General features: G+C 40.2%; 1 protein-coding gene across 1 annotated transcript; it reads right to left on the bottom strand.

The window, feature by feature from the left end:
• Window positions 1-1,465: 1,465 nt before the first annotated feature.
• On the bottom strand, window positions 1,466-11,130 carry TMEM128 (transmembrane protein 128). The gene is made up of 5 exons (XM_075194660.1): window positions 10,987-11,130; window positions 5,339-5,480; window positions 3,627-3,788; window positions 3,393-3,502; window positions 1,466-2,629 (listed from the first exon to the last, which is right to left on the bottom strand). The coding sequence occupies exons 1-4, from the start codon at window positions 11,084-11,086 to the stop codon at window positions 3,403-3,405; spliced, it is 504 nt and encodes a 167-aa protein (XP_075050761.1). The 5' UTR covers window positions 11,087-11,130; the 3' UTR covers window positions 1,466-2,629; window positions 3,393-3,402.
• Between the last annotated feature and the right edge of the window lie 1,802 nt (window positions 11,131-12,932).

Raw genomic sequence — 12,932 nt, 5'->3', positions numbered from 1 at the left:
GGCAGAGGGGGACAGCGTGACAGAGGGCAGAGGAGGGGGACAGCGTGACAGAGGGCAGAGGAGGGGGACAGCGTGACAGCGTGGCAGAGGAGGGGGACATCGTGACAGCGTGGCAGAGGAGGGGGACATCGTGACAGCGTGGCAGAGGAGGGGGACATCGTGACAGCGTGGCAGAGGAGGGGGACAGCGTGACAGAGGGCAGAGGAGGGGGACAGCGTGACAGAGGGCAGAGGAGGGGGACAGCGTGACAGAGGGCAGAGGAGGGGGACAGCGTGACAGCGTGGCAGAGGAGGGGGACATCGTGACAGCGTGGCAGAGGAGGGGGACATCGTGACAGCGTGGCAGAGGAGGGGGACATCGTGACAGCGTGGCAGAGATGGGGGACAGCGTGACAGAGGGCAGAGGGGGACAGCGTGACAGAGGGCAGAGGAGGGGGACAGCGTGACAGAGGGCAGAGGAGGGGGACAGCGTGACAGAGGGCAGAGGAGGGGGACAGCGTGACAGAGGGCAGAGGAGGGGGACAGCGTGACAGAGGGCAGAGGAGGGGGACAGCGTGACAGAGGGCAGAGGAGGGGGGCAGCGTGACAGAGGGCAGAGGAGAGGGAGTGTGCCTGGATGCAGAGGGGGCAGTGTGCCTGGATGCAGAGGGGGCAGTGTGCCTGGATGCAGAGGGGGCAGTGTGCCTGGATGCAGAGGGGGCAGTGTGCCTGGATGCAGAGGGGGCAGTGTGCCTGGATGCAGAGGGGGCAGTGTGCCTGGATGCAGAGGGGGCAGTGTGCCTGGATGCAGAGGGGGCAGACTGCCTGGATGCAGAGGGGGCAGACTGCCTGGATGCAGAGGGGGCAGACTGCCTGGATGCAGAGGGGGCAGACTGCCTGGATGCAGAGGGGGCAGACTGCCTGGATGCAGAGGGGGCAGACTGCCTGGATGCAGAGGGGGCAGACTGCCTGGATGCAGAGGGGGCAGACTGCCTGGATGCAGAGGGGGCAGACTGCCTGAATGCAGAGGGGGCAGAGTGACCTAAATACTTATTACAAGTTTTTGACCCAACTACTTCTAAAACAGGACTGCTCAGTAATTATTTTGGAGGGGTGCCTTGAAAAAATTCGGAGACTCTAAGGATGCCGCGAACTGCAAAAGTTTGGGAACCACTGGGCTAATCAGTGTGCTAAGTGTAACTAAACACACAGTCAGCTTCTGAAAATGACACTTATGCATCAACCACATATATACACAAGAGGAGGTTAAAGAGACAAGGATAGTTAGTGCGGGTGTGGGGTGGGACTTGCAAAAATAAAATTGCACATTTGCCAATTTCTACGTTCTACATTTAGGTATATTGTATCAATATGATTTTTTTTTTGTTTCCTATTCTAACATTTCGGGATAATACACATAACGTATTAAAAAGACTTTAAGATTTTATAAAATGTTAAGCGAAAAAAAAATAACACATACATTGCACTTAAGTAGCAAAATAAAAATATTTATTTCAAACTCAGAAATTAGATTAAATTGCATATTAAATACCATCGCTTTTTCTAAATTGTGATATTATACCAGTGTCATATAATCCCAAAATTGAACTAGTATCACAAACAGTCTGTTAATTTTGATTTTAAAGAAAATAAATCTTTAAATATACTTAAGGAAACGTCATCTATGGTTTTATTTCTAGAACATATTTGTCCATAGTCTTGAGTGTTTGCGGGTTCTATTAGCCAACCTCAATCGGTAAATCATTTATTTCAGGTCACAATTTTTAATTCAGATCATCATAAGTACATGCCATATTAATAACACCTTTACCTTATTATGTTCACATTCCCATTCTTTCCTGAAAGCTTCCATTTATACTTAGGATAACACAGGAGACCTGTTAGCTGTGCTGACCATGGGAGCTAAGAAACATTTTGCATATTAGCTATATGAATAATAAAAAATTAACAATGTATTGTACAGAAATAAAATAGAAAATATTCATATTTAAGTTATTCTGCCCAACCTTCTGAATGTGTTGCTCGGTAACATTTAACCATCATTCCAATGAAAAAGTCCCTCGAGATGCAGAGTTACCAAAAACTGCAATAGTAGATGGCTTTGTATTTTAAATAAAGGAAATAGATGTACCTGCATAACCACTGCCTGTCAAGTAGATCACCACAAAAACTCTGTATTGTATGACTACCATGGCGAAAATAATAATAAAAGTTAAAAAGTCAAATTATTAAGTACAGCGTGTTAATTAAACAAGAAAGCTTTGGGGTATATTTACATGAATTTGCAGAGAACATGATAAATTAATAATATTTGCAAGTTTTCACATATTCCTTTGTATATGGTTTTCGCTGCAGTAGTATGAATATATTATTTGGTGTGCTAGCCCTTTAAATCAGCAACATTTTTTTTTTATACACAGTGATATCATGAAGGTGGATTTGTGCATAGGCAGCATCTATTTTATGCACTTTTCCCAAGAAAGAAGCCAATAACATGAATGTGGCTGCCGGGGAGCTCTTCAGAAACCTCTTTTAGCTTCACATGCTAAATGTTAAGAGCTGACACATCTTCAGAGAAGCATATCTCTGCAATTCTGATGATGATTTTCAGTCCCGGTCCTGGTTCATGTCTAGTATAAAAGGTAGAGAAGAAAAAAAATGTGCTAAAAAGTTGAGTATTATATTAAATCACTAAGATGGATACATTATAGACTCTATACAATTTAATTTTGGAATTAGTAGCAAATTAATCCAATTGTAGGTTAATAAGATAAACTAAGATAAGTTCTTTTGGAGTTTGAGTTTTACACAGGTGTCCGGCAGTAGTGCCTGACGTCAGTGCGCCCTTTATGAATTTTTATTTAAAGCGGCAATCTCAGGACCACGCAGATTAGCTTTTAAGAGAGGGGTCCCGACATTGCCGCTTTAAATAAAAATTCATTAAGGGCGCACTGACGTCAGGCACTACTGCCGGACACCTGTGCATTCGGAAGAAGCTCCTGTCAGTGTTCTGCTACGATCGGATATCTGGACAGTCGCTGATCAGGTAAGTCTGTGTATATTCTTGTCATTGTCTTCTGAAATCGTTTATCTTTTGTAGGTGTCCTCAGCGTGGGATTTACCAGCATCGGCGACGCGTACCCTACCCCTGCAGAGCAGGAACATCTAATGCTCCAGTTTCATCATTGTATGTTTAAATGTAACTCTCTGATTGCAAAGTGCTGCTGAATATGTTAGCACTATAAAAATAAAGAATACTGATAAATATAATAAAAATATTGTAAAAGATCATTGCATCATCTGATGTGGGCCAACTGTGACCCAAGCATTTCTTCCTATAGCTCTAAGCATTCATAAAAATTAGACAGCACTGGTTATAGGAAGACGTCTTACCATCACGTGTTCATCCAAGAATAGACACCAGCATTACAAATCCCATAAACTGAGTAAACAGTATCACTGGCGTGAGAAATGACCACACCGGCCATAAGGAAACATTGATGCTGGAAACAATCAAACAAGAAAAATTGTTATTAAAATATATGTTAGCATTAACAAACGTTGGTTTTAGAACATCAAGGTCTTAAGATAGGCAATTGAAATGGTGATATAAAGAGTGAAACTCACCAGATTGCTGCAACTAGGAATGTTACAATAGCGATGGGTACAAGTCCTGGATACTTTGCGTCATAATCACAAATCCCACAACGCCACTCCAGATAAACGATGCAGTAAAGGGCTATAGAAACACTGACAGCCAATGACAAAGCGCCTCCAAGGAGCCACAAACTGTAAGATAACGCACACCGCCATCAACCATGGTCCCTACGCAGTTACAATGAATATGATATAGTATCTACAATATACTCATGTACAGGACGTCGTTCATAATTGGATCTGTCCCTATTAGGTTTAAATTTTATCCCACCAGAGAAAGGTGTTCTGAGCAGAGAAATATATGCCCACATTTTCCACTCATCATTAAAGGACAAATATTAAGAATCATACACCCACCTTAGTTATGACTAACACCAGTGTACTCCCCAGAAAATTGTGCCACCCGGATGGCATTAAGAAGTAGTCAGGGGGCAGTTGTAATAATTTGCTTTATAGAAAAATGTTGGAGGTTATTGCCCACACCTGCCAGGACTGGTCAGACTTGTGGTCAGTGATCTAACACACACTGCTGGCTGTGGTGCTTACATAGCGCCTATTCTAATAGGACAAACAATATCTATTCTATTATAATAAGATGATGTTGTACTCCCAAGAGCCACCAGCCGGGTGGAGCACACGGGAAAGAGGTGCTGGGGAGAACACTGAACGCGGCACACATGCAGACATTTTGTGGGCTGAACCAATATTCAACTTATCGACTTATTATGAACTAGTGCCACCAAAATGAACACTTATGAAACAGGCTGAGGATTAATAATTAAAAATAAATAACTGCATTTTTTTCCCTTTCAACTACACCATAATCTCCAATGTGGAGATTTGATAAACATACACTGCTACAAGACAAGTATGAAGGCATAAAAATGTCTGGATGTAAATGTTTTTTGCATAAATGAACCATGGACACTGCAATATTTTATATGATCGGACAATTGTCCCAATATCACAATATATGCAATGCCTGGCAATGAATCAACAGGACCATTACAGGGCATGCTGATAAACCACTAAGTGACAGCTCAGAACAATGAACCTGTTTGATTCTTAATGGTAGTAGCGTCCTGTGTGTTGCCTACCTGTATACATGAGGTTTGTGGTGACAGGAAAGGAGACGTTTTTCTGCTCCTACTGGTTGTCATAAATGAGAAGCATGCGAAATCCGGACTTGCATTCTGTTCAGCTACCGCAGATAATTTGTGAGATAGAAAAAGATAATGGGCCTGATTCATTACGGAAAGTTAAGAAAAAAAGTTTTCTTACTCAAATTTTCTGGACCAAACCATGTTGCAAAACAAGGGATGCAAAAAGGTTTATTATTTTGCACATAAGGAAATAATGGCTTTTTTTCATGTAGCACACAAATACTTGACAGCTTATTCGTACATTGAAATGTGAAGTTGATCTTAGACATGCCCTATCCCAAATATAAATCTGCCATCACATTTTAAGTTTACCCCCCCCTTCCAATGCAACATGGTTTTGCTTACTTTTGCTTAACTTTCCTTAATAAATCAGACCCAAGTTTCTTTTTGCAGACAAGTTTAGAAATATTATTTTGCTATGTATCGATCATTTTTCACTTTTATAAAACGCCAACTTTAAACAGTTCTGAATAATGACACATGCATTCTAATGCAATATAGTGCTGGATCACCTCATACCTGCCTTCTTGTAGGTTTTCATGTATAACTTGAAGAAAATCGACATAGTAAGACAATGAAACTGCTGCCAATATCCAAAAGACAGAATGGATGTTCACCCTGGGGAGAGGTTTCTCCTTTTTCTTTTCATCTTCATTTATATCTGGAAATGAAATGAACGTAAACATCTTTCTTTCATTCTAAATACTAAAAGAAAACAAAGCCCAAATAAGTAAATGTTAACATATAAAGATTGAGGGACAAACTATTGTTTATTCCTTCAATCAAACCCTTTTTGCAATCAACAGCAAGGACACAACCCGAACTATTAGTAATTGGCTAAAAGTGGGATGATATAGGACAAAGATGGAAGCAGCATTTCAGCTGAAATCACTGGTCATGTTGCTGAGCATGTGACATTCTCTACACCTGCTGACTAGTATATAATATACTACTATCCTTCTAACCAAAGCCAAGGCCACTCTAGCAAGGCAAGGATGGAAAACTGTACACTCATAAGCACCTCTAAAAAGATGGCAACTGTCAGCAAAGGAATAGGTTATATATACTACACTTTAGCATATATACTAAACTTTAGTTGTGTCAAGTATATTATGTAATTAGGTAATAGGATTTACTTGGTGTAAAACTGCATATTTTAGATTTGCAGTTTGAAATGCTTTGTTTTATATCTTTATATCAATGAATTCACACTATTTTTTATTTACATTATTTAAAGCTACACATTACATTTAACCAATCTCCTCCTAGAAGGAGCCCTGGGGCAGCTACATGCAGCCATTTTTCCCATTGCTCTACAGCTTCTGCAACATAGAATTGGAAAATCAATTCAGTTTACCACTTCAATATGGCAGCATAAGGAGGTGTGAGCCTGAGGATCAATCACAAACTGTTTCTAAACTTTAAAAGGGGTTTCCATCGAAAATACATATTTTTTCATTTTTCTTGTTTTCTTTCAGATATTGAGTGACGCCATGATAGCTAGTGTGCATAGAAGACCCTTTAGGACTTGAGAACCTTATTGCATTCTAGGATGAAGAATAGAACAACCTGTCGTGACCTGTCCACTTGTGTTAGTAAAGACAGATCTGCATGTGAAGGGAATGAAAGTAGAAAGCCGTAGACTGAGCACTAGATAGTAGGAGGAGATGGATACCACAGCAGAACATATTCCTAACATGAGACTCCTTTCGAATTGATGCAGCAAGATTGTGATACAAATATACCTCTAAATGAAAATGCATACATCCTACTTAATTACTTTTCTTCCTCATTATATTGATCTGGGAAGCCCCGCACAGTTGAATATTTACACATTTTATGAGACTGTCTGATCAGGAAACAAAGAGGGCTCCTCCAACCATCACATGCTTCTGGCTGACCTCCATCCGTCACTCACTTGTCTGCCATAGCCTCCAGCTCACCTTCTCGAATGAATTCACTGAATATTGCTAAAATTGCTGCCACGACAGGAATGTCAGGACACAAGCACAGCGAGTGATAGAAAACAGGGGGGGGATTCCACAAACACTCATTCAGTATGCACTTGTAGTGATGATGTCTGTTTTGGCTACAACATTAACCCTAAGCAATCTGTTCTTTTTTACATTTATGATAACAAAGAAAATCCCATGTCGCAGAGATGTTTAGTAAATATTCTACAGTTTTTCCATTATAAATTTGTCCACTAGAACATCTAAACTAATTAAGTTATCATTCCCAGCAATATGGCAGTTGACATTTTTTATCCAAAGTGCTATCAGTGGTTTTATATTTAAAGCACATTCGGTTCATCATCTATAATTTTTTCCCCCCAAGCATTTTGAAATAAGCTTCTAAAAAGTCAATCACTGTATAAAGTGAATTGTGCTCAGCTGGGTGTGACAGATTACTATGTGATCTCTCACCTACTTTTATACAAACATGTTTTGAATGTTTCTTTCAATATCTGAACACCATATTACCCAACTAAATAGACAATTTTTGGTTAAAAAGAAATGCTCATTCCTTAATGGATAGGTTACTTTGTATTCTTTTTTTTTTTACATGAACAGTTTAACACTTGTTTTTTGTTTGTAAAGGTTTCAGGATAAACTTTAAATTGTTCTTTTTTCAGCAGGCAGGGGATCTATTTTTCAAGCATTTTAACATTGGCTTATTTTTAGAGTTATAAAACCAAAATGATATTAAACCAGTAACCACCCCCACCCCTGTCTTTTCCTGATATCCAAATATATATACACACCCATTATAGAAGCTAGGGTGTGTGCTTTTCTATTGGGTTTTTCTTGTTACTTTTATTAATGTCCACCAGTAGGTTAGCATAGACCTTTTGGTACACTAAGGAGCATATTCAATTACGAACCGTGGCCGCACGGGTCCCGATACCGCAACATTGTGGATTACTGTGCGCACACCGTAGAGGTGCGCACAGAAATCCGCGACATTGCGCTACCGTAATGACGCCTTTTACGCGCAGCCGGGCGTAATCGAGGCCGCAAATTGTAACTGAAAACCCCTCTAAATGTATATCTTCATTTTACAGTACATGACATTCGATTAGCCGCGATCTTCCTCCAAACATTGCGGATGCTCATATTTTCAGGTACTATGGTACCTGAACATTGCGGCATTCTCCTAGCACCAGTACAGGGGTGAGGAGAATTCTGCGATGTTACATCACCGCGGAGTGCCTTCGCGACCGTTCCAGAGGCATCCCGTGGCTAATTGAATATGCTCCTAAATGTTTATCGGTTGTTAATGAAGCCGATATTTCAGTTCCAGTTAGTATTGAAACAAAGTTAGGTTTATTTGTGTTTTACACTTACGGGCATTTTCAATTAGCTGCGCAAGTAAAGTGACAATACGGTACCGCAACATTGCGGATTTCCCTTTGCAACCCTATGGGGTGCGCACGGAAATCTGCGATGTTGCGGTAACAGGAAAGCTGCGCATAATCGGGACCGCAAAGCTAATTGAATATGCTCCTTAGAACTAATCTGGGTCTTCTTGGATCCAGTAGCTCTCTCCTCTGCAGGGTGATACAAGATGCAGATGTACTGCAAGATCACAATGTAATGATCTGGCTGCCGAGGTGTACAACTGCATTTAGCAGCTTGCAGCTATAATTCCTACACACTGCAAAAACACACCATATAAAACAACACCCTGCCATAAAACAATAAAAAACAGCAGCTGTCATTAAAGACTTAATATATACTAAAAATGATATACTACATTTAGAGTCCCTGTACTCTGAAAGGAAAGGTGTTGACAATTGTCAAGTAGTAATAATGTGAAAAAGCAATGTAACAAGTATAGATGTGTCTGAACAACTATTGGATATGTAAAAATTAGATTTTTTGGACGGACTTCCACATATGCCCTACTCCTCCCACCAGTTTTATTGACTTTGCACTAAACGCCACCCATTATGGCGCATTGTAGACAACTGTGCTTACGTTACATAGGGTATGAAGTGTCATTTGTCAATAAAGCGGTCAGCGTTTGCTTTGGGGTGGGGTTAGGGTTGAAGATTGAGTTCTGGTTAAAGTTACATTTTGCGTTAGTAAATATGCACCGCGAACCTGAATCCTAAGTAGGAAAGTAAAAATAAAAAGACAGTTACATCAAGTTCAACATTGCATAAATTCTAAATGGTGTTCCAGAGGACGACAAAACAAAACCCCTGTGTGACAGTTATCAATTTAGCCTCACAGAGGGGAAAAACGCTCTCCCATAATATCTGCCACAAATTAAAGATATATATACAATTTCCTGTTAGAAAGGCAACCTCGTGTGGTAAGGAATTCCACAGTGAGAGATTACCCCCCTGAGGAAGTCCCAAAAAAAAGGGACGAAACGCGTTGGGAAAAACAAGTTATTAACTCTAGCCCGCTATTGGATCTAAGAATAGAGCTTCAAGGAGTCTTCATATTTTTCCAGAGAAACAGCTGTTAAACCTATGACCAGATAAGTCTATATTTCAAGTATATTTGATGTACGTGCAATATTTTTATAGTTTCTAGAAATTAAAAGTGTTTTAAGTGTATCACACACACTGTTGTTTTTTATAGATTTATTGATTTTGGAGATCTCAAGTATGTGCAATTGAGCATACTACAGAAGTTTGGAGTCTAAAGAAATTCAAACTGAGAGGAGAAATGCATATTAAGATATGATTTTTGGTATGTGGGGAAATTATATATAAAGATCAGAGTGCTTTTTCATGGAACTGTGGTGTGTAAAGTGGTGTATGGAGCAGAGGGATTCAGGAGAGACAGTGGATCATAATACACATCTGATTATCTACTGTACATGGTACACAATTTTATATCTTAATCTGAATATGGCTATTTAGAGTGGATGTACGGCACTAGGAGCTGCTTTCTTCCTTTCTATTTTTTTTAAATATATATTTCCCATAGACCTTTCTTATCTTATGTACCGGAAATTTGTGGAACGGTACAGACTTTCACAAAACTAAGAATATTACAAGAACTGTGCCACAAAGATCCAGTTTAAAATTGTTGGGTTGGATTTGGGCTATTTCATTAAAATCAGTAAAATCATTACTGATGCCTACAAAGCAGAATGAGTGTTGTATTGAGAGGCAGTGACAACAGCATAGGTGGGGGAGGAAGGTCTTGTACAATATTGTAGGCCTTATTGGATCTCTGCCAATTACCCACTGGCGTAAAAAATGTTTTTTTTAAAAAAAATCATGCTTTTACCAACGTTTTTCTAGTAAAAGCAAGTAAATGGGTATGGGAATAAAACCTATTGGTCCCTATGACTCAAACCCATTTCAGCCCACGATCAGAAGTGGCGGCGTAGTTTTACCACTGGCTGCTTTATTCACTCATCTACACTGCAAGTTAAAGTTAGTGCCCTCCATTGATTCCCCCCAAATATAATGAAAGCATGGGCTACACGCGATGGCATTTCACTGGTGTTTTCTTATTTCCAGTGGGTAAACAAACAAATAAAAGAGTCCGTGCCTACCGTATTAATATTTATGGTACTTGTATTTATGCACAGGGGATGTGTATTTTGCAATGTTTTAAGAAATATAAAATTACAAAATAATTACCTGGCGCTAGTATTATTGATAACCCTCAAATAGGAGGTCTCTAAAACGCCGCTAGTCAAAGGGTAGTGTCACCTTACTAAAATAACCTAATTGTACAAAACATGCATGACAGCGCGAAGAAGAGGCCTCCACGGGGTGATATTATTATTAAGAAATAATCAAATGTATGGTGGGATATAATGCACTTCACAACGATTGCAGAACACCTTAAACAACTCAATTGATAAAAATCAATCTGTTTTATTATAAATAATAATAAATATAAGATACCAAAATATGAAGGAAAACTGCAAAGGATGGGACAGACAGCAAGCAGGAAATTGGGTAAAGGAAAATAATATAAGACACATGACATTAAAAAAAACAAAACAGGTTATGTGTGATATACAATATATTGCTAGAACAGCTCCAGCATCAAACTTTACTTTTTATTACTGGAGGTGTTGCCCCGGGAGGGGGCAAAACTGAAGTATATGGTCCCCATGTTGCCCTGAGTGACATGTGCCTGTGAGACAATAACTACTGCTCATCCCCCGGGTACACTGCTCATACACACCGGCCTCCTGCACCCCAGCTTCCCTCAGCAAGGTATCCGCCTGCAACTGGAAGCGTTGCCGTAGTCCCTGCAAGTCTCTGTCTTCCAACAACGCCGCCATCTTGTGGAGGTCAGTTCCCCGGAAGTGACGACATAAGGCTCGTTGCCATGGCGGCCGCGGTCGTTATGTGTCACTGACGAGGGTTGAGCTGAGACTATGGCTCGGTGGCTGCTGGTGTTATGTCTCCTCTGTATCTTATACAGTGCATAGACATAAGGGGCATACAGGAGATTGGTTGTATCTGCAAAACTAAACGTGGCTTCCTTTATTCCCTATACACCAGCAGTGTTTTATTCTGCAGAAGGCAATGGATATATGTGCCCTCTGTCTGCTGTGGAACTACAAGTTACAGCATGGCCTGCCATCAGTTTCTTACTAACAAGGACTTTAACCCCCTGTATAGGGATGGGTCTTATAGTGAACTACCCCCCTCCCCCTCTCCCCAACTTGGTGCTATAGATTTCAGTACCTTTACCCTCTTCATAAATATGCCAATTGTGCTTATTTACAAAGGACAGTCCCAGGTTTTATCCCTGGACTTCTACTTGTTTTTGTATATCCACCAACTGCATATCAAAATTAATTTATTTCTGCCACTTAAATACAATTCTTATCATCTGTAAGTATGTTATCAAATTAAAGAAACAACATGACTGGCATTGCAGTGCCAAGGTACGCCATGAAATAGCTCTGTTTTCAGTATTTACTTACTGCACAATAAAATCTTTTTCTGCTAGATGCAATTCTTACCATATGTCTTCATCATACTTTCCAACTCTCCCGGAATGTCCGGGAGACTCCCGCATTTTGCGAGAGTCTCCCAGGCGTGTGTTGCAATCTCCCGAATTCTGCCCACTTTACTAGGAAGTGTCCCACTTACTAGTGAAGTGGGCAGAATTAGATCCCAAACGCCGCGATTCCCGGTGAATCGCTGCGTTTGGCCCTGCCCCCGCTATCAAATGACGCGTTCGCGTCATGCCGTCACAGGGGGCAGGGCCAAAATGACGCGATTTTGCCCGTCACGCCCCCCTGCACTGAAGAAAGGCGGCAAGTACGGTCTTCATTCGTTAGACTTTATAATTTAATATTTATTGAGGAGGAGTATTTAGAATTCTAAAAAAAATTATCAAAATCAAATTCAGTAAACAGGATGATATAATTGTAGGACTAAGGATCAACTATAGTTTTGTGCATCTCCCAAGATTTGGTTTGTCAAAGCATTTGGCCTACCAATCCAAATTTAAGATTTTGCATATTGTACTTTAGGTTTTCTGTGCCTGTGCACCACACTTTAATCCGCCCATTCTCCTCCCCAGTCTGCCCCTGGAATCGTAGGCTGTAGTAAGGGTCCTTTGTGCAAGTAGATGAAGTGGACATTGCTGCATTCTCTGGCATATGGTTCATTTCCAGGCACGCGTAGTGCAATTGTATGCAAAATACAGCACATATCGGCATTTACATTCCTTAACGCATCAGGCCATGATTTGCAGCAGTACATTTTACATTTATGCATTAAATAGAACAAAACTTAATTAGCAATGCTGCAAGAGAGAAAATAAATGCATAATATGCAAAGAAAAAGGAATATTGGCCAACGTTGTAAACATATCTTGCAGAATAATAGATAACGGATACTTTATTGACAGTGCTATAAGAACTGTATAGTTACAGCATGTCACATTTAAGAATGAAACAACATTCTAAAATCGATTACCTATATTGTTAGTTGAATAAACTTTGTTTCTTCTATATAGGTGCTGTGCCTCATTAACGGTTGTCTGAACAGCAAGAAGAGGCTTATGGGCCTTTGGATATTCCTCAAGTGACTTTTTTTGTTTTACATGGTTATTATTTTGTTTAAACAATTACAATTTTATTAACTTTATTTCTAAAATTAAAAGTTAGT

This window comes from Mixophyes fleayi, chromosome 1, assembly GCF_038048845.1.
Source record: "Mixophyes fleayi isolate aMixFle1 chromosome 1, aMixFle1.hap1, whole genome shotgun sequence".
Lineage (NCBI taxonomy): Eukaryota > Metazoa > Chordata > Amphibia > Anura > Limnodynastidae > Mixophyes > Mixophyes fleayi.
The sequence above is the reverse complement of the archived record's forward strand: the minus strand, read 5'-3'. Positions and strand labels throughout refer to the sequence as shown.

Excerpts from the sequence above, each read along its gene's own strand:
- TMEM128 (XM_075194660.1), bottom strand. The coding sequence starts at position 11,086 with ATGGCGGCGTTGTTGGAAGACAGAGACTTGCAGGGACTACGGCAACGC. Across the intron at positions 5,481-10,986 it reads AGCTGGGGTGCAGGAGGCCG|ATATAAATGAAGATGAAAAG; the intron begins GTGTGTATGAGC and ends TTTCATTTCCAG. Across the intron at positions 3,789-5,338 it reads GAAAACCTACAAGAAGGCAG|TTTGTGGCTCCTTGGAGGCG; the intron begins GTATGAGGTGAT and ends GTTATCTTACAG.